General features: G+C 31.6%; 1 protein-coding gene and 1 pseudogene across 2 annotated transcripts; both read right to left on the bottom strand.

Moving 5' to 3' along the window:
- Nucleotides 1-2,941: 2,941 nt before the first annotated feature.
- Nucleotides 2,942-4,524, bottom strand: LOC121224148 (expansin-B3-like; annotated as a pseudogene).
- A 16,316-nt stretch (nt 4,525-20,840) lies between these two features.
- Nucleotides 20,841-23,646, bottom strand: LOC121224149 (protein PAT1 homolog). 2 transcript variants are annotated; one of them, XR_005921695.1, is made up of 3 exons: nt 22,915-23,593; nt 22,036-22,181; nt 20,841-21,213 (listed from the first exon to the last, which is right to left on the bottom strand). XR_005921695.1 is itself a non-coding variant. In XM_041106883.1 (3 exons), the coding sequence occupies exons 1-3, from the start codon at nt 22,958-22,960 to the stop codon at nt 21,062-21,064; spliced, it is 417 nt and encodes a 138-aa protein (XP_040962817.1). In that variant the 5' UTR covers nt 22,961-23,646; the 3' UTR covers nt 20,841-21,061. The 2 variants fall into 2 exon arrangements, 1 of the variants encoding a protein (XP_040962817.1); XM_041106883.1 differs by having other exon boundaries at nt 20,841-21,286; nt 22,915-23,646.
- Between the last annotated feature and the right edge of the window lie 1,881 nt (nt 23,647-25,527).

Consider the following 25,527-nt stretch of genomic DNA (forward strand, 5'->3'; position numbering starts at 1 on the left):
TCAAGTGGTTCTAAATGATTCTCCTGTCCTTGCATAATCTTGATGCAGAAACGGAAAGCCATGGGTAGGGTTTGATTTCTTTCGGGTCTTGATTTAATTTCTGATGGTAAATTAGCTGGTTATAGGTCATCAATTCCAGTTTGCTAGGAATTGTATAAGCAGTTGAGTGAATAGATATGCATGCAGTCAAAAGATTTACTTTGTTAAATCAACTTCAACTTCTCTTTTGGCAAAACAAATATTGCTAATATGATTAGATATAAATAGAGAGATCAAAGTTGTATTTATATCCCTACCCCCTAAACCCCAACCCAAGCCCATCATTCTCTACCCTACACAATAATACTCTAAACCTTTGACTAATACCTTACCCTCAAATATGGAAACCAATCCTACTTTCTAACGCACTCATAAACTTCCGCAGGCACTAAATTAACTTTAACTTTATCATAACCTTAATCATCTATTTAACTTAAACTGAAAAAACTAAGCTTATCGTAAAATAATATTGAATCCGCTACAAAAAAAAATAATTAAATATTTTAATTGGAATTAAATAAGTACAAAATAGTTCAGTAAAAATTCTTTCCGCGACAACAGTTTCAATGAAGATTGAGTGGGATCTCCTCCACGTGTGGTCACATCAATTGGAGCTAAATTAAGGTTTTTAATATCTCATTTTTTTGTATTATTTACAAATTTAAATTTTAGTTTTTAAATTTTTATTTTCTAAAATTTATTTTGATATGGCATTTTGATAGCCATGTAACTAAAAAATGGCATTGTGGTGAACTTAAATTTAACAAAATAATTTTAATATATTAATAATTGGACCAGAATTTTAAAATCTGAAAAGTAGGGCTAATTCTTAAAAATACAAGTATAATGACTAAATTCCCAAATTTATAAAAAGTACAATGCGAGGATGAATTTAAAAAATTAAATGAACTTGAATAAATGGTTGTACAAGTTCGAACCTATACACCCATTTATTTATATTCACAATAATTTTTAATAATTATTATAATTCTTAACAATTTAAATATTTTCTATTTCTCTATTTTTTATTTATTTGAAAACTATATTTAGGTTCTTCATGAAAGTTTTCTTTAATATTGCAAAAAAAAAAATTACAAATTTTTTAAAAAATACTGCAACGTTAGAATAAGGTACACATGCTCATGTCACTGTTTAGTTGCTTGTTAGTCATGTCAGCACTTAACAGTAGAAATAGATAAAAATTTTAATAAAATGATAAATTTGTTCTTTGATCTAACGTACAATGACTAATTTGTCCCCTTTTTTTTAGTAGATAGAGCAAAATACAATTCAAGTCATATTGATACTAAAGAAGTTTCCATGATACTTTTACCTTTTATTATTCCATAATATGCACTTTGGATTTAATGTTATTTTCAAATAAAAAAACTAATCCCACCTTGGATATTACCTTCAATGTCATCATTTAACAATGTGTTTATAACAGAATGATCAATTTATACTTTTTTTTTTTTGTAAAGGATTAATTTCATTTTATTTTTATTGTAGGAGTAAAAGCAATTCAACCTTACGCCATATTTCAACATCTAAAATTAAATTAAAAAAAAAAAAAAAAAGACAATTGATGAAAACTAAATAAAAAAATACACCAACATATGGTGGAATCAAAATATTTTTGTTCTCATTTCGACCTGAAAAATAATTTTTGCACTGCGAAATTTGAAGCCATGATACAGTCTTTACATGAAATCATTGCTTATGTATTTGGGATCCCACTAAGTTTTCTCTTGACATTAGAGACAGATGAAGAAAGATAGGAGGAAAATGAAATGGATAAAACTTTGTATGAGATGGACTCAATTTGCAATGTTTTATGGCATAGTTTAACGAAGATCAAGTCCCCCACCTCACATGAGTCGCTGTGGTCCTTGATTAATATTGACATAAAGTATAGAGATATAGAGTTTTTTCTTTTTCATAGAACAATTGACACACATGTACACATATATATAAATATATTACACTGAATATTCAATTTCATAGAAAATCCAAGACAACCACACACATTCAAACATGAATGCAGCAACAATGCTAAACGCACACTTCCTTTGGAGAGGGCTACATTCATCCTATAATAAACTTACACACTGTAGAACAAATAAACCATTTAAGAAACCGATAATAAAAAGGAAATAAAGAACCCTTGGATGCTGTTGTGCTGTCCAACCGGCTTCCTTTTCCCTTTAAAACGAAAAAAACAGACTAGCAATACTTTTGGGGGACTAAGGAGACATAAAAAAAGGGGGCTTAGTTCCCTCTTCGTGATGGCTTTTAGAGTTTGAAGTTAAGGCGAGAGGTGTAAGGTTGCCTTTGGCGACCAATTTCTTGGAATGACATCCTCGCTGATAATGTTCTTCCTGCTGATAATGTTGTTAGTTTCACTGAGAAGGGCTTTCAGGGTCCCTTTAATGCACAATTTGCTCCCCAACATGGTTCTCTCTACCACTCTCCAATTTCTGCCACAACATCATATCTCATATTATTAATATATAGCATTCGATTTTTCCCCTCTCATATTGTTTTCTGACATTGTAGTTGTTTAAAATAAAAAGAACTCCCATTTATGCGTGTTGCTTTCTTTCACCATAAAACTTGCTGAAACTTTGATTTTGAATGAGTAGTTGGAAGATCCCTAATGACAAGTTTTGCCGTATGGTTAAAAGGAAAGCAAAAGGTCACACCGAGTGTGGCTGGCCCTATTGATATTATCACATGCAGGGAATCAAGATTCAAGAAAATACTTGAGTAATCAATGAAGGAAAAGTGGGTTTCAGCACTTTGCACATTGGCGCCATTATAAAAAAGCATGGGCAATGTTTTCTTAATAAAGTAACAGTTATGCTGCCCTAATGCAAACCTATTTAAGCAGACAAATCCAAGATACTAGGAAGAGCCAAGGGTTGATAATATAATAACCAAGGAATAGAAAACATTCTGCCACTATCTTTTTAAAGGTATGGGCACTACATTGATATTAACTTTTTTGAACAAAATATTAAGCAGCTTTTTTCCCATGTAAATCTGCTTTGAAGATGCAAGCATTCATTGATGTAGCACTAAGAATTTTCCTAAAATCAGTCATATCTGAATTTTGTGGAGCCTAAAGAGCCCTTTTTTCACTCTTTCTTTTTTTAACTTTTGCTTTTGCGTTTTTTGATATTGGGCCATGGAAGTCAAAAAGATTTAAAGCATTGAAATTAATGAAAACAGTAGAATTTATGGAAAAAGAGAAAAAGGGGGGGCTTACTTCTCTTATATGCATTGACCCAACATCTCCATCTCCATCCTCAAACTCCACCAGAAGAGAGAGCCAATAATCAGTCGACCCTTCATTCAAATGGAAGGCAATGTTCTTCCCTGGATATTTACATGGGGTCTATAAATTTTAAATAAAAGCATTTCACTTTTAGTTTAAAGTTCAGGAAAACCGATAGAAACAAAAGAAGAAAATAGTAAAGGAAAAAGGGTAAAATGAAAAAAAAAAAAAAAAACAAAGGTGACAAAATAGAAGCGACAACGAAAAGAAAGATCCTTGGAAAAACAAAAAGGTAGTCCCAAAGCAAATACCTTCTATAAAGGACTGGGAGTTCGCCTCGGTTCCTGAGCTGTGAACTCTCACCGGTTATAGCCATTCGGCCAAAGGCTGCACCACTTAGGTCGAAGTGAGTGCGGCCATTGGCGCAGTACCCCGCCGGGGCACTCGTCAGTTACAATGATGGTGACGGCCCTCCTTGAGCATATGCTCTTGTCTAGGCACTTCACTTTGAAGCATGCCCCACACCCTTCCCCGTTCTTGAACAGCACCGGGCTTACCGCTCCCACTCTGGCCCTCAGCGGCTTCACGTCAACTAATGACCCGTACCCACATGCTCCCCCTGCACAATGTCACATTCACAACCTACCATTCAAGTAATTCCACTTTACAAAAACTAAATTGAGCCAAAATTGAGCACCGCATTTAGCATTTTTCTTTAATTAACTGGAGCTCATTTGGAACCCTACTACTAGATTAGTATCTACCAGTAGACTCTACAGAAAAACCGTAAAGAAACTAAAGAAATCCAGTTACAGATCTAGAATGCATTGAACAAAAATGTGACAAAACGGCAACGGAAGCCAGTGGCGGGCACTTACCGTCGCTACCATCGCCGTCAGGACTGCCGTACCAAGTGGCAGTGGCAGGGTACCAATGTAGGTCTACCTTGTGTTGCGGCACAGGGACCGCAGTAGACACCATTGAACACTGAAACAAGACTAGGCAGCATAATGTAACAATCCCACCGAATCCACCGCGGCGCTGCATTGTGTTAACAGGCGGCGCCACCACTTGTTCAGCCTTAGGCGGTGCAGGTTAAGTGGACAAAAAGGAAGTGAAAGGAAAAAAGTAGGTGGGAAGAAAATGCAGGGCAAGAGAGGAAGGAAGCTACTTCTGCCGACAGTTTATATTAGCATTGAATATTGATAGTCTTGAGACAGTGTTGAGAGAGCTTCCTACAAATATAGAAGCAGAGGAAGCAGAGAAAAGAGGCTAACGTTCTATTTTTTTTTTATATTTTTTGTGACTATGGGATCCACTGGTTTTGGTGTTATTTACCTCGGTGCCACTGTATTGCGGGTCCACGCGGTTAAGGCGTTAATTCCGCGTCATCGTACTTGGAGGGAGCCAGGGCTTTTTTGTCATTCGAGTATTCGACCGTTAATATTGTTGTCGTTATGTGTGTGCGTGTGTTTTTTTACTTCAGGGCCATGTGATGTTATTTGGGACTTTTTAGGGCATTATTGGTCTGGTCGAAACTATGTCGTATTGGCACTATAACATTCCAAAACTGGATTGCTTTACCTTTTGTATCATATGTACAGAGGGCAGCCGGAAGGTCCAAGCTATTCAAGAAATTTTAGTGTATATCTCAATTATTACTTTCAAATTTTAAAACAAAAGTATCTGTTAACAATCATGTAAATTACTTCTGAACTTACACAGTGAATGTGTTATCTTTCTCACCTTTTTTTCCTGTACAAGCAGTTACAAAGCAAGAAGTAAGACAAGTTAGTATACTCAATCATTCAGAAGATAATATGTTGATGAACGGAAATAATATCCTAATCAATGGCAAAAGTATTCCAAGAAGCAAAAGAATGGGCGCACGGATACAATTGATAACATTTCTACAATCAACTCTAGTTCATCCTCTATTGTTCCCACATATTCAAGCAAAGATGACAAGGGCCATCTCAATAGAGGCAATTTTTACAACATCAACCCATCCATCAACAACCATTCTACAATGGTCCCTAAACACTCCTCCAATACCAAATTTGTTAGTCGTTGGGTCATAGAAAGCATCACAATTTCCTTTAACAAAGGAATGATGAGAGACCATCCACGCTGGAAGAGGGTGATCTTGAGTTGTCGACCTTACTGGGTTATAGGTAAGGTTGTTAAGAGAAGTAAAATCCTAGAGTGCATCATGCCATACCCTCACCGAATTGATTGAAGCTTTGTTAAATACCAATTTGTTGCAAGCTTTCCATATATACCAACATAAGCACTTCACAAGGCTCTTAGAGCAAAATTAACCAAAGGATGGAAAGGAATTGAAAATATCATCCCACCAATCTTTGATGCTCAAGAACCCTTCTCTATGGAGGCTATAGTTGAAACCCAAGGCTCCCCACGTGGTTTTTGTAAAAGGGCAAAAGAAAAAACATGTTTAATGGTTTCCCTCTCCTCATCACATTAAGGGCAATTAGGATCCACCCCCTCATACATTTGTTAAAGTAATGCTTTGTAGCAATTGCATTGTGATAAGATCTTCAACGAAAATGCTCAACTTTCGGTGAAGTTTGAAGTTTCCAAAGTTTTTCCAACATTTAGTGAAATTCTCATTCTCGACTGAGGAGGCACTTGGCATGGGAAGTGCCCTAGGAAAAAAGGGAAAGTTCACAATAACCAGAACAAACACTATAGGTTCCATTCTTAGTGAAGTGTCATACCATCTTGTTACTCGATTCTAGAGGCCTAATTTGAAACTTCAAAACGGCTTTACATTCCTCCCAATTAAAAAATATTTGAATAACATCCTACTTCAACGTATGTGCCTCATAATCTATAAGATCCTTGATAAGAGAAGGGCAACACCCCTTACCTGACCCAATCATCGGGTTCGGGCTACAAGATGTTACATTCGATACTAAAGCATCTACAGTCAAATACATGGTAAATAATCATCCACACATGCAATTAAGTGTCAATCACATTCAAATCATGCTAAACAGTCAATTTTGAGTCTTAATCGAGCTTACGAAAGCTCTTTTGTCAACCTGAACATGAAATAGGACCAAATTGTAAAAAATTTAAATGTATGGATTGACGTTGCGACTTCATTCGGTTCTAGTCATGACGTGGCCATCACAATATGTCACGTCATAATGGCAAGCCCAAGCTCACGACGACGTCACTTATTGTAATGGCAACATTGCGACATCCAAAATCCGAGGTCGCGATGTGATCTCTATTTTTGGTAAAATGTACATTTTGGTACCTATTTCATATTTTCTAAATACAACCAATCAAAAGATACACCTAAATATCACTTCCAATTGTCTTAAAACCTACCAAAACATACCAAATGAGTTCAAACATACAATTTCAACTTTATATCAAACATTCTACACCTATTCATCAATTAGATTTAAACATTTCAATGTCATGAACAATATATCAACCAAGCCATTCAATCACCAATCTTTACCTATGCTAATTCATATTAAAACATGTCATTATTTCACTTCATTTACATAACCTTGTTCACCTTATGCTCATCTATGGCTTCTAAGCTTTAAACATAACTATCAACCATCAAAATTAGGTCACATTTTACAAGCATACATTAAGTTACAAATGTTCAAATACATTCTCATCTTAATCTCCTATTAACCAAGCTACCATTTCTACCTCATTCCACGCCATTTCACATGCCATATATATAGTTATATATCACCCCATCATTTAGCATTACAACACATATATGTTTAATACCATAAGCAATCTAAAACACAAATTCAACGTAATAGGTAATGGTTAAGACAAACTTGTCACAAAGTAAACACATTTACATACTAAGATAAACACCACATCGTTTATATGCATGCCACAACCTTTGATTCAAATTTATCAAATAGCTATCGAAATGGAGATAGTGTGAGCTTTAAGACTATCTGGCTTGATGTGCTCAGCAATGTGATAAACTACAAGGAAAAAGGGAAACAAACTAGGTAAGCATATAAGATGCTTAGTAAATTCATAGGATATTAAACAAAAATTACATTATCTTTTATCTAAGTGCAATAAGCTACACAACTTGGCATGGTTTGGGTAGACATGACAATCAAACATCAAAAAGTGAGTTTTAACTCATAATTTAATAATATGATACCACAATCAATATCATGCTAATTCATATATTTCAATTAACAAAGTCGAAACCTATTCAATAATGGATGATACAATTACAACATGTCAAAGTCAATATTCCAACACATTATTCAAGTTCAATTCAATATATTCTATGTGAACATCAAGGTCATTATATATCATTTCAATTTCTCATTTCGTATAAACTATTTCTCACAATAAACCCTAGTAAATGAACTTGGATGCACAAGTATCTACCCACACCAGTTGCTCATCTGAGCTGAATATAAACATATTAGGTTACTCGTCCGGGCTAAACCTTTATAACTGTAATGGCCCAAATTTGAGGTTATCGGAACAGTGGTTTCGGGACCACAAATCCGATGAGAAAAATTTTATTTTTCTTATATTTTATGGTCTAAAATTTCACAAAATGATTTCGTGAAAATTTCGTTCGAAAATTTCGACGTTTGGGCACTCAATTTAGTCAAAAGGACTAAATTGTAAAAAGTGCAAAAGTTGAGTTCTACATGTTAGAGGTGTCCAATTGTTATGAAACTTTAAATTGGAGGTCCTTATATGGTAATTATACCATTGGTAACTTGGTAGACAAAAATGGACATGAGATAAGTGAAATAGAAAATTTTTAAGTTAGGGGCAATTTGGTAATCTAGTAATTAAAATGAATTAAAAGGGAAAAAGATGGCAAAAATCATCATCTTCTTCATTTGGACGAAATCAGCAAGGGGGAAGCCATAGTTAGGGTTTTCAAGCTTCCAAGCTCCATAGTAAGTGATCCCAAGTCCCGTTTTTAATGTTTTTTACGTTTTTGGAGTCCCGGTAGCTTAATTTAGCTTATTCTAGCAATAATTTAACCTAGGATTTATATTTGGAAAAATTCCCATAGGTGAAAAGTGTTTATTTTGATGTTTTATGATAGAATATGAGGCTAGAAATTATGTTAAACAACTTTTGCTAAGCGATTTTAAGTGAAAACGAGTAAAACGACATAATCGGTAAAAATACCTAATGTTCATAAGTACATGTTAGAGTGGGAATTTGATGTTGCCATAGAAGGGAAAAATGTTCAGAATGTTATAAAACATAAGAATAAGAGATGAAGTTTAATTTCCGAGCCTTGGGGCAAAAATGTAATTATGTAAAAGTTTAGGGGCAAAATTGTAATTTTGAAAAAGTTAGAGTCGAGGGCTGTTTTGATGAATGTGATTATTAAATAAGTTAAATTTACTATTTTAGATCAAGAAGTACGAAACTCGAGGTTAGACAAAGGGAAGAATAAAGTTGAAGACTAAGTTGGTGAATTTGGCTATAATTGGTACCGAGGTAAGTTTACGGTAAATAAATGCAATATTTCAATATTTATTATCAATGCTGTTATTTTCCAGCAACTATGAATTTATTTTATGAATTTATTTGATGATGATCTAAGCATGAAATGATAGAGAATTAAAATTAAAAAGTCCCGTTGATACATAAGGATGGTACTAGATACGAATGTCATGACATTTGGGTAAAGAGGTCCCATGTAAGACCATGTCTAGGACATGGCATTGGCACCGAGATGAGAGGTCCCATGTAAGACCATGTCTGGACATGGCGTTGGCACCGAGATGAAAGGTCCCCTATAAGACCATGTCTGGGACATGGCATGGGCACCAACATGAGAACATCCCAAGTAAGACCATGTCTGGGACATGGCTTTGGCATGTTATTATCAGAAGAGACCCGAGTATCCTTATTATTCCAATGTAGCTCAACGGGCTTGTAAATGAATCATGTTCATGAAAGTTCAGTTTAAAGCATAAATGGCAAGCTCAGGTAAGTTGTGAGGCTTAAGAACTTATTATACTATCAATTGATGTTCAACGATGCAGCAAGGATTGAGTAAGTTATGCACACAAGTATTCTAAGTAAACAAGTAAGAGAACTAGTATGAGATTAACTAAAGAGTAAACTACAGATATAGACATTGAGTTTAATTATTTAAGTTAAATATTGTTATTTATTTGCTAGTAAACTTACTAAGCTTTATGCTTACTTCTTTTATTTCTCTTTCTCTTATAGTATTGCAAGCTACTTCAAGGATCCTAAAGAAGTCGGAGATCGTCCACACTATCAACTACAACTGCTCGGTATTTTATATCGAAACACGTTTGAGTTATGGCATGTATAGGGATTTAGTTATTTTGTATGTTTGTAATGATGATTTTGCTAATGAGTGATGTGTAAGTATTTGATGATGTATGGTCATTAAAATGGTTAAAGATGAAGGTGTTTGTTGTTATGAAAGATTAGGTGATAAATTATGCATGGAAATCATGAAAGGATAAAATTTTGCAAAAAAACAGAATTCAGGCAGCACAGTGACGTGAATTTGAAAAATCACCCAAGATAGTATAAAATGAATTAGAGGGTGAATGATATATGGAATTAAATCTTGTTGAGTCTATTTTCATGGAAAAATAACGGTGTAGAAAAGAAAATTTATATTTTAAGATATGTGAATTTTAGTAAGATAGGGTCAGAACTGTTTTTGGAGTCCCCTGTTCTGAGTTTAGAAAATAATTACAAATTGTACAAAAATGGTTATGAGTTGAAATTTACATGCTTAGATTCCTTAATGAGTCTATTTTCTGTAGAAACAAGTAAGAACTTCATATGAAAATCCTACAGTGAGAAAACTTATTTTTAGTAACAAGAGGTCAGAATAGTCAAATGGTGAAACAGGGGAGACTTTAACTAATAAACTGTACTAATTGGCTGAACCAAAAATTCTAAAAATTTTATGGTGAGTAGATATATGAGTCTAGTTTCAGGGAAAATTTACGGAATTAAATTTCGAGTTCTGTAGCTCAAGTTATAATTAATTTAGTAACTGCTGCGCGATTGGACAGATTTGCTGTAAATAGTGAAATAAATTTTCAAACCTAGTTTTTATGCTCCGAATTGGTAAGATAAGCTAAGTAATGCCTCGTGCTCGACTCCGGAAACGGTCTCGGGTAAGGGGTGTTACAATAACGACATCAGGTTACTCGTCCGAGCTAAACCTATGTCAAATGTATTGCGAGTCTGCAACAAATGCTTGATCTCAGTAACATCTATAATCAATCTCGTGCAAGCGCGCATAAGACCCTATTGGCATGCCAATTGTATCCTAACATTCACTAAGTTCAAATGGGTATCTTTTATACATATAAACATTAATTTTCAATTTAATCTAATTCTAGTATTTATACAAATTCACAACCAATTCATTCACAATCAAATATATATATCTAAATCAAATATATAAAAACCTAAATAAATAAACACCGTATGAACTTACCACATCAAAATGTCAAATTTTTCAAGAAATCAACAATGACAACTTTTAAAAACTTTAACAATTTTATAAATTGGTACATGGGTTAGCTAAATCAAGTTCTCATAACCTTAAAAACATAAAAATTACAAGAACATGACTTAATTAAACATACCTTATGTTGGCCGAAAAAGTTGAAACCCTTGAAGCTTTCATGTTTTTCTTTCTATGATGGTAGTCGGTTTAAAGGTAGGAGATGAAAGAAAATTTCTCAAGCCATACCTTGAGAACTTATTTGTATATAAGATGACCTAGTTTCTCAAGTCAAAGAACTCATTTACATGATGGTCGTGTGAGAACTTATTCTAAGACTTTTAAGTGATTCTATTGAATAGAGTTCACAACGAGTCATGTTCAATGAACTTGTTTTCAAAATAAGCACACATTGATATCCTCAATTGTGTTACATAGTTTGACATCTAGAATTGATTGCATGCATCCCATACATGATGGCTTAACATATGCTAGTCTATAACGCATTATTAGTGCCCCATCTTGGCAATACATTGACTAAGAACATTTTTAAGAACATAACTTGATGCATAAGAATTCCATAATTGCAACTTGTTTGCAATTCCTTTGCAAAGCCTTATTTATTCCATGGGCTTCATCCTATTAGTACTTTGAACAACTTATAAGTTATTTGTACTAACATAAAGGAAAACCTTTACAAAGCAATTAGTTGTATTTGGTTTTGCTTTATTAACTCGTATACCCCAAGTGCAGTCCAATTACCACTAGGGCATTTATTCTATCATCTATGAGAATTTTTTAGACCATCCAATACTATCATACAATTTGATCAAAATGATGGCACTTGATGCAAGAGAAGCGTATAAGTAATATGCATGCATTAAAAACATTTATGTGCGCACATGCATTAAAAACATTTTTGAATTATTTGATTTAACATCAATAGATACTTGTACTTGTGATGCCATTCTTCTAGTAAATTGTATGGTCACAATAGTTGGACCACCTATTAAAATCTCAACGATTGGTATCAATATAAAATGTTTAGAATGCCATTAAATTTATAACATATGCTTCTAATTTTATCTTCTAGCAATAGAGAAATTGAGATTCTGTAAGGGTATAAACTCAATCTATGGAAGTCAATACCACTCGCACACTTGTAAAATCAAAAGGCAACCAATTACTTTATTGTTTCCCACCCTACATACCTTACATGATGCCTTATGTAGCCATACCCAAACCATAGATCCTTAACTGTATGTTCTAATCATTTCAAAATTATATAACAATTGAAGATATCTGGAGTTAACGAATTTGCGAAGCTTTTTGGCATCAACTCACCTCTAATCAACTGAAGAATAACTTTAACATGATGTTGAATATCTTTGGATGTTGAATTCTTTGGGAAATGTTCAAAGCGACTCTTCAACCATGTTAACTTAATTCAAAGCCTAGTGAAATTAGACTTAAGGTCGATACTTGTTCCTAGTGCTCGAAAAAGGAGCTCCCGTAGATTATACTAAGGAATTTCCATTACTGGACACTTGTCCAATAGAAGGCATGTTAGTAATGCTACATCTTCCAACATTATTGTTGCTTCACTACATGGGAGATGAAAATGTAGATCTCAGGTCTCCATCGTTCACTCAAAGCATAGATGAAGTTCAGTATGAAAGTAAAATTTTGAATTTGGTTAGTACAATAAAACCTAATTTCTTTTAAGTGATGAATGATTCTATTGTCAGGCGGATTTATTTTCATATTACTGCTGCATCAAGTTGCTAGAGAATACTCCATTGTTGTTGCATTTTAACCAACATGTCGTTCTTTTAATATCAATAATGGGACAACCATTATTGTTTGATTGGAAATTTGGATTTAGAAAAGCTTAGCATGTAAGATAACATAGAATGTAGAGGAATGTTAGTTTTTGTGGAAAACTAACAAGTGGCATGGGCTATTTAATGTTTTAGGATTAGGGTTCGTTAGGATTTTCCATAGGACCTTGACACCAATGTGTAGCAAGGTCAATTTTAAATTTCTATTTTCCTCTTCAAATAATCGATTATGAATTATAATTTTACGTTTTTTTTTAATTTTTATGCAAAACCCGCAGATATTAGGTTTTGTTTAAATATTATCTAGAGTGTTACAAAAGCAAACTATATTGATATAATTTAAATTTTAAATATTTTACACGGAAATCGATACCCATTGGTGTCGAGGCTTCTTTAATCATTCCATAATCACTACTTGATATTCGAGTAGGATACGAAAAACTTGACAGCACAATACATATAACTGAGCTCGACACCCATGAGTATCAAAATAACTTTTTAAAGTTTGATTTAATTTTAAATATAAGTTTCAATTCTTTTACCATGTATTCATATTTTGAAAATAATATAATAAGTTCATTTGTATTTAAAATTTTGAAAAATATATTTTAATTTTAATTTAAGTAATTTAATAATAACTATCTATCAATATTAAAATATAAATAATTTAACATATCTTTTATGTTTATATTGTAATATTAATAGATTACTTCATATTCAATATGTGAGTAATAAAATAATTTTTTTATGTGTTAAAGAAAAATGTAAATATACATAGTAAAATTTTAAATGTAGTATTTTATTTTTGGAGTGAGTGTTTTGTGGGAGCGATTTATTTTTTAAAAATAGATTTTTAGGTAGATGGTTAATTTTTTTTTAAAGATTTTATAAAAAAAATATTAAAAGAAATAAAAATATTTGTTAGTGTTTTGTTTTTCTTTTTTGATAATTGGAGTAGAGATTATGCGCTATAACCTAATACTCTTGCCATTGAATCAAAATCAACAGGTTATTGGTTTTTTAAGGTATATTTATTTGGTTTTTCAAAAATTAAATTTTTTTAAAAATCTTTTCCTATTTAAGTTGTCGTTCAGAAAAAAATTAATGAGAGTAAAAATAAATAAATGAATATATATTAGTATTATAAAATAATTAAAAAGTGGGCCAACAAATTTGGAGTATTGAATAAGTTGATCCCATTGAAAAGCGGAGGCTAAATTGAATCTTTAAATGACCTCATTTATGGTTTAGTTTGATGTTTAGAGTAAGGTTAGGAAATAGGAACTACGGAAGGGTTGAAGCGATGGTCCAGCCAGAAACAGTAGGGGTAGCGGCACTCTTGAATTATTGGTGGCACCACCAACCAAATAAAAAACAAGACCAGTCTAAAAACCTTGTCTGTTGCACAAGTCTATGGACCACTTAACTGAACTGAACTGATGGTTGGGGTAAATAATATATTTAGTAACAAACATAATGATTCACATATTTACTTTCGACTCTGACTCCAATCCTTACGCCACAACGCATTCATTTTCTCTACTCTTGTCTTGTTAGAAAGAAATGCATTAATTGGCAATGGTGAGAAACTCATTGTCTCTAACTAAAATGTTGGGGTAAATGAGAAGAAGAAAAGAGTAGTTGATGCAATTCAATAATGATGTGTACTTTAAAAAGTTTGAAAGATAGGTTAGGCATATGTTTTGTTTTGGCGCTAATGATATTGCTCCCTCCACTTTCATTTGTTGGAAAAAGGAGTTTTAAAAATAATAAAGGTAGAGGTGTGGTGTGGTGTTTGGTAGAATTGTCTGGGGAGAGTGGGATGATGATCCAAGACCCAACAATTCAGGAAGGATGTGCACAAATTTCTAAGGGGGTGGAATTGTAAAGCCTCAACATCAGCGAGTTAGTCCATAAATTGCTCTTAAACAACAACATGGATGGAAAGTGAGAGGATAGGATTTTGCATAAATAAATAAAAAGGATTCATTGTCGCAAGACATTCCCATGTGAAGAGTTGCGGGCGTACGTCTTATTCACGAGTATCATCCTCTGTTCACACATTTTGGACTTCCTATTTTAATTGCAAGTATTAACTCAAACCCAAGCCTCACTTTCCTGCTTTGAATGCTGAATTGGTTTAGTTAGTTTGACTGTGTGCATCCAATTAATTAACTAAAGAAGGGGTTAGTGCTCTCAAAAGAAGATTTGTATCCATCTTTTTTATTTTTAATAAGGAAAGGTGATATGGTAGTTAAAGCCCGTTGAAGAATTCCATTCAACTATAAAACATGCATGCTTTTTTTATTCACTGTCGGTCAGGGGCCCACTCCCTAAAATGTAAATTTGTAAAATTAGCCTCTTTTGTTTTACAAAACTTTAATCGAGTAAAAACTAAAATTACATTTTGCCCTTAAAAATTATAAATATATATAAATTATTGACATCGTCAATGTTTTAACTCTAAAAACAACTTAATTTAATTCTGCTTTCCAAAAAAGTTTTCTAACTTCATTCGTACCACAGAAAATATTTAAGGACTAGCCAGTAATATATACATATATGTGATTTTATAGTAATACTTTTTAATGTTTCGATCTCGGTAATTCCCAATTAAATTTTTTTAATAGTAAAGAGATTAAATTACTTCTAAATCGAATGAAAATAAGAGCAGTATATTAATATCCAGTTTAACAAAAAGATAAAAGAAATTAGATTTTTCTTATGGAAATTTAAAATTAGAGAAATTAATTTATGATATGACAAAAAAAACTTAATTATAAAACATTGATAAAAATAATTGGGAAGCCAAATAAATAAAAGGAAATTGATGCATTCACCCGAAGTTGGAGATTTGGAAATACAAACAGTGGGTGAATGGTTTTATTCATCTTCCAAGTCCAAGTCAAATAAACAGCTGTCACTCAAACCGTTGTCGCCACCAGACTCCAGCGTCCATTTGCGACAATGTTGGCACCACCAAAATGAAGCTCTCCTCACCCTCTTCAACTTCCAGGGTTGAGATTTTCGAGAACAAAGCCTAAATGCTCAAATTTGAACCTTTAGCCTCTACTTGCCTATGCTCCAATCTCCTGATTTTCTAATATGTTGCTCCTTGTGTCGGCAACTAACTTTCAACTGTCCAGATTCAATGGCAAACATTTCCAATCTCACAAACTTGAAATCTTCAAATCACTTCTTTTCACCTTTTTTTAAAAAAAAAAAAATTCTCTAACTCCCCTTTTTATTCAATATTCTCAAAATAATTTTTGATCCAATCACGTTTCGCCACATGTATTATTAAACCCAGTGAGTATGAAATTGAGGGGCTAACAGTAGGTGATGGAAGTCTTGGTTTAAGGGAGTAGGATATGATGGTGAGGGTGATAATGAGGCAATTGGCAGATGAAGCAGTATTAGTTTGGGGAGGTTAAGGAACGTTTCACTTCATTATTTTTAAATGTCCATGACTTTATTTAATATAATAAAAAATAATTATTGATCTAATCACATGAATTATTAAACTCGAAATTGTTAATTTCTTGGGTTCTAATTTTTTATTTTTTATTTATCAAGATTGCATTCCATTTATTATTCAAATTAATATCGATTCATTGTACATAAAAATTGATGAAGAGGTAAAGGAATGTTTGTTTCACGTAAAAGTTTTTACGAAAAATGTTTTTATTTTTTTATTTGTTTTATATAAAATAAGATGGTTAATGTAAAATATTTTCAAGTCAACATAAATTTATCTCTTTATTCTTGTAAAATGTTTTATCAAATTTTTTTCAATAAGACAGTTTCTAAACTGATAAGGCATTGTTTACCAAAATGTCTTCGAACATTTTCCAATTGACGTTAGATGCGGATTAACATCAAACATATAACACTATCAATAATCAACCAATTTACATTCAATTATTAATTTACACATATTTTTCAATGTATTCAATTTAGTCTTTAAAATTAAGACTAACATAACTTTCAATTTAAAGCTTCAAATTGAATTCCTATTTTACTATTATACAGTAGGGACCTCCTATTTCTTATTTTTACAGTCAATTTTACATTTTATTTAGTTTAGTTCCTAATGTACGAAACTATCAATTAAGTTTTTACAATTTAGTCATTTCTCACATCTAAGCTTAAAATTCATCAATTTAGCAACTAAAACTTCAATAAATTAACAATGGCAATTTTCTAAAACTTTAACAGTTTTACAAATTGATATATAGACTTACTTGAATTTTGGAAGTTAAAAGCTTGGAGCCGTCTTCCTAATTGTTTTCTTATTTTTGGGACGGTTGGAGAAGATGATAAATCATCTCTCCATCCACCAATTCCAATTTATAACTTAATTAGAATTTTAATTAACCTTTTTTATATTAATTAATTTTCGTATTATGTTGCTGTCCAATTTCTAATGTTTATACATGGTGTAATTGTTGTGAAACAAAGGAAGCTTAAAATTTGTCATAGCACAATGATAAGCATAAGAATTTGAGTCTTCCCATTTCGCATGTAAAAGAAAAAGCTAAATTTTCGTCATTAATTTTTTTTCAAATGTTAATTGCAATCAATATGGCATTGAATTGAAGTATTCAGCTGATTCAATCACAACGGTTAAAGGCTTCAAGCATTTGGGTAAAAAAAGGGTATGAGAATAAGAGATTTTTGTTTTATTCCCAATATTTAATTTAAAGTTTAACGAGCAACCTATTTGTAATTAGTTTTTAATTGATGATGAGATAATTAAAAATTAAGACTAACGTATAAATTTTATATATTAATATTATGATTCCTAAATTATATAATAAAACAAAAATACAAAAGCTGATACACCTCTATTCAAATTGTAAGGGATGTTTTAAACTAATTTTCTGAGAAGAGCCTGATGCCTCTCTCATAGTCGCATGTATTTTATAATCTTAGAACGTGGAGCAGCTCTGGTACAAGGAACATTTTGGACTTCATTTCTTTCAAAATGAACCTAAGCATGTATATGCTATTATTTATAGCTATGTGTTGGCTAGCATGATTTTTGTTCTACTTACCATTATGAAGCTTGATAACTCAATTTCAAGTGAACATTAGAAGTTTAAGGAACAAATGAGAAAAAAAAAAAAACAAGTGGATGTGAGATGTTACCTATGATGAAATATTGCATTGTGATTTCAACTTTGAATTTGTATTTGTGAACTACATTGCCCCCTATCTCCCGTGGAAAGAACAACATTAGGTCTTCCATTTCAGCAGCAACAAGTAGCCGGCCTTCAGGAATTCCGGGAATTTTATAACCAAAAAAATGAGCAATCCCCAAAATCAGCCGGCAATTGCATGCTTCATCCAACCAAACGTGACCCCATACATACAGGCTGTAGTAACAAAATCCCAGTTGACAAGCCGGCCCACCTTTTATGCACGGAAAACCTTACCAACCGTATTTATATATAACCCTTCATTTCTCCACTCGTATTAATACAATGTACTCCAAAATGGGGAATTTAAAGTTAAACCAATCATTATCGAAGACCTTGGTGAACTTGTTCATTGTTCTAGCCATTGGCATTGCTCTCTTTCTCTCGGTAGGTTCACAGTGTCGTGCAAGGCCCTCGTCTCTGGCAAAGTTTTCTGCATTCCGAGCTGAGAATATATTGGGGTCAAGCTATAGGAGTCTTGGAACTATGCTTCCGAAAGGTCAGCCTGTACCACCATCTGGGCCTAGTCCCCAGATAAACTGATCACCATACCTGTTGCAATATTGTCTAGTGAAAGCCATGTTTAACAAGTATAAGGATAATGATGCAGTTGAGGGGTAGCGTCAGTTATGGGTGTCTTTTTCTTGGATACGTTGTATTTATAGTTGTAGCAAACATGTAGAGGGTTTCTTCAAACGTTGAGTTGATTTTATTGATCACGCCTTAAAAAAATAAATGCAGACAAAGAATTGAATGTTTAGGCACTGGACATTCACTTGCTTCTCTTTTTAAAGAATAGCCACACTGGCTTGCTAAGATGGTATTTCAACAACACGTGCATGAGTAGCTTATCATATCCAATTACCTCATTCGTAACTCAATATAGTAATTAGAATGTTAAAAACTGTCAGCAAAATAGAAATGCCGACCCATAATATTAAAAACTATCAACAAGCTATTGATGTTGTGACAATAAGATATATGAGATCACATTATGTTGGTATAAGGTTTGTGTGTAATCTTTTCATCTTTTGATGAAGAAAAAACATCCTTATCCTATTGTCATATGATTTTTAATCAACCTTTGTCAAATCATGGAAAACCAAGAAAACACAATCCAAGAGAAGTACTAATGGAAGAAGGAAAAAAAAATTTCCTAATTGGAAAGCATACATGTCCAATCAAGTTGACTAGTAACCACAGGTGAATTAATTATGACATCGATTTATAGGTTAAATTAGATAAATTATTTAAATAATAATAAGAACTTTAAAAAAGAAAAAATGTTAAAAATATAATAAATTAATTCTATCAATTTTTTAATCTGATCCAACCAATTTGTATCGATTTGCAAGTCAATCGATCTAACTCTTTGGACCAATAACTCAATCAATTTTCGATCTAATTGGTTCAACTGATCAATTATTAGAATATGTATTTTTGACTTAGGACCAACTTATCTTAACTTATTATTCATTAACAAAAATACTGTTATTTATACTTAATTATACAAAATATATTAAATGTTAACATAAAATAATTTTTATATATTTTAAAAGTTTAATGTTTACTTTGCCTATTGAACTTGGCTATTGACACTTAAGAGCACGTTTGGTTCGCTGTATTGGAATAGAGGCGTAATGGAATAGAAGCGTAATAGCAAATCAGTTGTTTGGTTGAATGTAATGGAATAGAGGCGTAATAGTATTCTTGTGTTTGGTTGAATGGAATAGAGGTGTAATAGCATAATGGAAAAAAACTAAAATGACTAGAATACCCTTAGCTTAAATTTGTTTGGGTAAATGATTATTGTTATTGTTATTTAAATTTTAATAAGATTATTAATATCAATAATAGAGCATTTAATCATATTTAAACATAATAATTATTAAATATATTATAATTAAAATATATAATTTAATAAAATTTTTAATAATCAATATCTTATATGAATTTACTCAAATCATAATATATGATACTATAAAATATAATTTAAAATAATTATTATTAAATATATTATAATTAAAATATATAATTTAATAAAATTCTTAATAATCAATATCTTATATGAATTTACTCAAATCATAATATATGATACTATAAAATATAATTTAACATAATTATTATTAAATATATTATAATTAAAATATATAATTTAGTAAAATTCTTAAAAATTAATATTCTTATATGAATTTACTCAAATCATAATATATGATACTATAAAAGATAATTTAACATAATTATTATTAAATATATTTTAATTAAAATATATAATTTAATAAAATTCTTAGTAATCAAAATTCTTATATGAATTTACTAAAATCATAATATATGATACTATAAAATATAATTTGAAGTAATTAATATTAAAAATATTTTAATTAAAATATATGATTTAATAAAATTTAAAATAATTATAACTAATAAATTTTCTTATATGAATTTGTATAATTTAAAATAATTATTATTAAATATAATTTAATAATAATATATAATTTCATAAAATTCGTGATAATAAATTTTCTTATATGAATTTATATAATTTAAAATAATTAATATTAAATATAATTTAATAATGATATATAATTTCATAAAATTTTTGATAATAAATTTTCTTATATGAATTTATACAATTTAAAATAATTAATATTAAATATAATTTAATAATAAAATGTTCTTATATGAATTTACTAAAATCAAAAAATAACTTGAGAATTATATTCTGCATAAACATAATTAACTTATATTAAGAAAATGTTAGATGAAAATGAAATTCTACATCATAATCCATATGTTATATAGTTTTACAACATCATAATAAATTTTCTTATATGAATTTATACAATTTAAAAAGTTTGAAGTACGCAATTCCAAGGAAAAAGTGGAGGGGATGATATCACTTTCCTCTCTTTTTGGATTTCTATTTGTTAATGACAAATGCAACATCAGATTTCAGCTACTCCAACATAAATAGAACAGGGTAACAATTTTATAAGAAACCAAATCAAACAAATTTCCACAATTAACTCCAGTAGTTGATCTGTAAGCCAGATCTCCTTCCAGGCATAAGAGTAAATTTCTAACGTCAATAACTAATTTAACTTTACAAATCCATTGGCATTAACTAATCAAATTTGTGTTAATAATAGATACAGATTCGTTTTCTACGAAGATATACAGAAGCAATGCATCAAAGCAAGCCAGCCATTACTGAATACAACTGCCTCCAAGACTCAACAACCAAAAATACTAAGAAGGGGGAGAGCGAAGAACCACCACAGAGGAAATGAGGCAGTATCATGCATCTAGCAGCAACCACGAACAAGATTTTGTCTAAAACTTCTGCATGATGGGTAAAAAGATTCTTAAAAACCTGATTGTCAAGAAGGTGACATAGACCTCTGGAAGTTGTAATCTGAAAAGATTCTTATCATTTTATGAAAATAAGTGGTACAAAAGGTGTTTGAGGAAGAAGTGAGGTGTAAGTCAACTCATTCCATGTTTTCCCCTCAATGAAGGGAACAGATAAATCAATTGTTTGAAAAATACTTGAAAATATAAACTCCATATACTACCTTCTCTCCATATTTGATTCAGGAAGCATATAAGACACAACAAACATTACTTCAAGATGCACCAAATACAGTTAACACAATCTCCAAACTATTCAAATATACAATATGGTTTTATTAACAAGATACTAAACCACTAGACCACTGCAAAAGAGCATGTATAATATGATCTTATTAAAAAAGTACAAAAGAGCTACCTCTCATTGTGAAGAGCAAAGAGAACGAATCAAATAAATTGACTTTAGAAAGCAGCCAACCAAGATGGCTACATTGCCAACTTATAAATACAGAGAACAAGGTTCACAATGTTTTGCACAGACAAATAGAACAATATATAATATGAACTCCCACAGAGCTTTATTCCACAAATAAAACTCGCATGCCAACCACTAATTGAATGCAGTGGAATCTATCTGTTAAAGAACATGGAGAAAAAATCCAACAATAATCCAAAAGGCTATTTTTTAGCATGACGCCTGGAAGGGAGACATTTATTTTCCGATCGAATAGTCACTGGTTGTGCTATGCTGCAGAAACTTGCAAGAACAATCGAAACAGGAAAAATAAAACTGAAAGAAACAAGAATATTAACCTCCTCTTGATCAAACAAAAACTCCTCTTCATCAAGTCCAGCTGCAGGTAAATCCTCATCCTCATCATCTAGCCCCCCCAATTCAACTTCCTCGAGAACATCGTTTCCAAAAAATGCATATTGTGATGCATCAAATACTGCACCTCCTGCATAATAGAAAGGTTAACTTTACTGAAATGAGCTCTTCATAAAGAAGAAAACACATCATAAGAAAAATATCATTTCACTAAAAATCAGTAGCAACACAAAATCATTAAAAAAAAAAGAATTTCTCCAATTCAATGGGCAAGAATGGGGTAATTGAGATAGGCGCAAGTTAACACCCTTTGTGTATCCAAGGGCCTGATATTTCTCAAAATGTACAAAAAGCAGCTTCTCCAATTCAATCATAATTCAAATAAATCATGCTTATTTCCATCACTAAAAATATTCGAAACCAAAGTCAATTCAACTGAAAGTCTGAAACACCAGCACACTGAAATCATTAACTGGCGTGATTTAGTAGCCAAATTCAAACTTATAATTACTAATCTGGAAAATGTCCAGGCCAACATGAAACAAAGTCGCTACTTAAAAACCAGAAATTGTTCACATATGGAAATGACGTTTGACTTCTAACTAAATCAAACAGTGTTACCACAATTGTTTTAGCAACAAAAGCCTGCCCTTAGCATTGAAAACACAATATTTAAGGATCTAATTTCATTTCCTTCTAACCTGTTATACATTTGATCTCAGAAGAACGGTAACTCCTCCACCACAAAGGTTTCAAATTTTACTCTAAGCTTAAAGCCAACCAAAAGAGAAGAAAACAAAGCTAATTTTATCCCCAAAATGCATAAACCAAGTAAATTAAAGCAAAATGAATCGAATATCAACCTTTATCAGTATCGCCGAATTGCTTAAGATCCTCAGAAGCATCCATTTTATATGCACTTCAAAATTACCACGCAACAGGGAAACCCAAAACAGAAAACCCTAATAATTAACTGAACCTCACAATCTAATCGTTTCTTTTTTTTAAAAATCTAAAATCTGAACTCTAACAAGAAAAAGAATTACAAGAAAAATGGCGAAAAAATGGTTTGAAAAGCAACAACCCTTAGCAAAGAAAAAATGTTTGGTAGAGAGAAGATCTGTATGTATTTCATGGAAAGGAAATAGTTTTCTTTTTTCTTTCTTTCAGATCAAATTTGTTGAGATAAATAGAGAGAGAGAGAGAGGAACTCTTCGGAAGAGATAACGAAGGAAATTTCTTGTAGCGATTGAGTCGACCGAAAAAGAGTTTCAGATTAACATCAATTGGCTTGAGTTTGAGAGCAGTATAAGGAAGCATCAATTTTCTCACAGACGATCTGAGACGGTGGAAATTTGGTTTGAAGAAAACTGCTGTTGATGTTGGGAGGGAGAGGGTGGGGTGGAGCAGCAGATTTTGGCTGGGGAGGGTAAAACAGAGACGATTAGCTAATCTTACTTTTGGAACGGAATGGCTAATCGTTGTTGAAGCAGAGAAAATGAGGAATAGATCCGTGTTGTAATAGGCCTGTAATAGGCAATACATCAAACCAAACACGGGATTAAGTGGGGATTAGTGGGGCCCACGGAATAGGGGTGTAATGGCTAATCCATTACACCAAACCAAACATGGTGTTAAGTATTATTTGATAAACTAAAAAATTATAAGTATTAATTTAACTTACAAAATCAGTTTAGTATATTAATTAAAATTAAGTACAAAATGTAATTAGATTGTCTAATTTTTAAAATTTTAAAGGTAACTTGTTTAAAAGATAATGTTAATAGAATTGAAAAAAATTCACATTAAATGATAAGTAAGCTGATTATCTACTTATTAGTTTTAACCCTTTTTCATTAGAAAATTCTATTTATTTTTTAATTTAAATAATCAAACCTGCTTAAAAAATTAAATAAACTGAAAATTAATATTTTCAACTTATTTAATTTTTTCAATAGGTTATTAAACAAGGCTTTAGTTGGTGCCTAATTAATTGATGTCTAAATTTAAAATCCATCACACATCTTAGTACATTTCTTATAACGTCGCTAGGATATGATGATGTGGCACTAACAATCAATAACATGACACATAACAACCTCAAATCATGACATGTGGTAAGCATTAATAAAAATATATTAATATATATAATTACAAAAACTATTTTAGGTTCAAAATGAAATTTATCCATGTGTAAATTTATATATTTTTTAATTTCAAAATAATAATATAAATCCATGATATTTTTAGAAATTTTTTCCATACTAAATATAAACGATGAAGTTGAAGGAAATGTTAAATAATGAAACAACATGTGAATCGATTGAGCAACCCGATCCACAGTATTTGGCCCAGTTGTACTTTATTTTTCAATAATAGGCTCGCTTGCTTATTCCCTTTTTGTAGATCTATATTCAGCCAAGCCGAGCAATAATTTTATTTTCCCCTTTGGGTAATTTAGCTCTTGACGGCCCAACCCACATGCTTGACTTCTTCTTATGTTGCAAAGTCCACTCTTCCAGTAAATCCAAACGTTATCTGGTACATTCTTACTTTACTGCCACCGTCTTTCCCTGTTCTTCTCTCTGCCACCATCCGCTTACCATAATTTTGGTCTCTATTGTCTTCTCCTTGTTTTACCATCTTTAAAAATAAAAATAAAAATAAAATTAAATTTCAATACGATAAAACTTGATAAATAGGTTGACATTGAAAATAGTAAGTCTACTCTGTTAGTCACGGTGACAAAAAAGGATAATATAACCTTTGTCCATTGAACTTAATAAGTAGATGCACATTGTCCCTCACTTGACAACTAGATTCATTTTGATACTTGTACTTTTCTTTTGTTCATTTTGAACTTGACAACTACGTTCGCTTCGATTCTTGAACTTGAAAATTTTTAAAGTTTGATGATGTAACACTTTGAGATTGTCCTACAACATCACTTGAAAAATAACAAATTTTTAGATGACAGTGTGATATAATCTCAAAATGTTATATTCAGTGTTTTAATAATCGAATCAATGGTTGAACAAGTTAGTCCATTGGTTCTCGATTCAACCAGTTCGATTGTTGGACTAACAATAAATAAATAAAAATTCATAAAAATATAAGAAAAATATTTTGATATTGTACCGTATCATCATCTAAGAACTTTTATTTTTCAAATTCAGAGTGTCATATCATCAAACTTTTAGATTTTTCAAGTTTAATGATCAAAATGGACCTAATTATCAATGTTATGCTATATGTCGATAATGGTACTAGGAATTATCGCATAGCAATAAGAAAGAAAAATAAGAACATACAAATTTTACGTGGAAAACTCTTTTCGAGAAAAACCACGAGCAGAGTAGGAAAAATTCACTAATACTGAAAAAACCACAATACAAGAGGAGATCGACTACACATATTTTAAGGGTTAAACAACCCTGTTATACTCAATTTCTAATAAAAGAAGTATAGTCCTATAC

This window comes from Gossypium hirsutum, chromosome D12, assembly GCF_007990345.1.
Source record: "Gossypium hirsutum isolate 1008001.06 chromosome D12, Gossypium_hirsutum_v2.1, whole genome shotgun sequence".
Taxonomy (NCBI): Eukaryota; Viridiplantae; Streptophyta; class Magnoliopsida; order Malvales; family Malvaceae; genus Gossypium; species Gossypium hirsutum.

What these genes read in the sequence shown, in the direction of transcription:
- LOC121224149 (XM_041106883.1), bottom strand. Translation starts at nt 22,960, where the DNA reads ATGGATGCTTCTGAGGATCTTAAGCAATTCGGCGATACTGATAAAG. An exon ending in ATTCGGCGATACTGATAAAG is followed by an intron (nt 22,182 to 22,914) that starts GTTGATATTCGA and finishes TCTATTATGCAG; the next exon opens with GAGGTGCAGTATTTGATGCA. An exon ending in TTTTGTTTGATCAAGAGGAG is followed by an intron (nt 21,287 to 22,035) that starts GTTAATATTCTT and finishes GAATCTTTTCAG; the next exon opens with ATTACAACTTCCAGAGGTCT.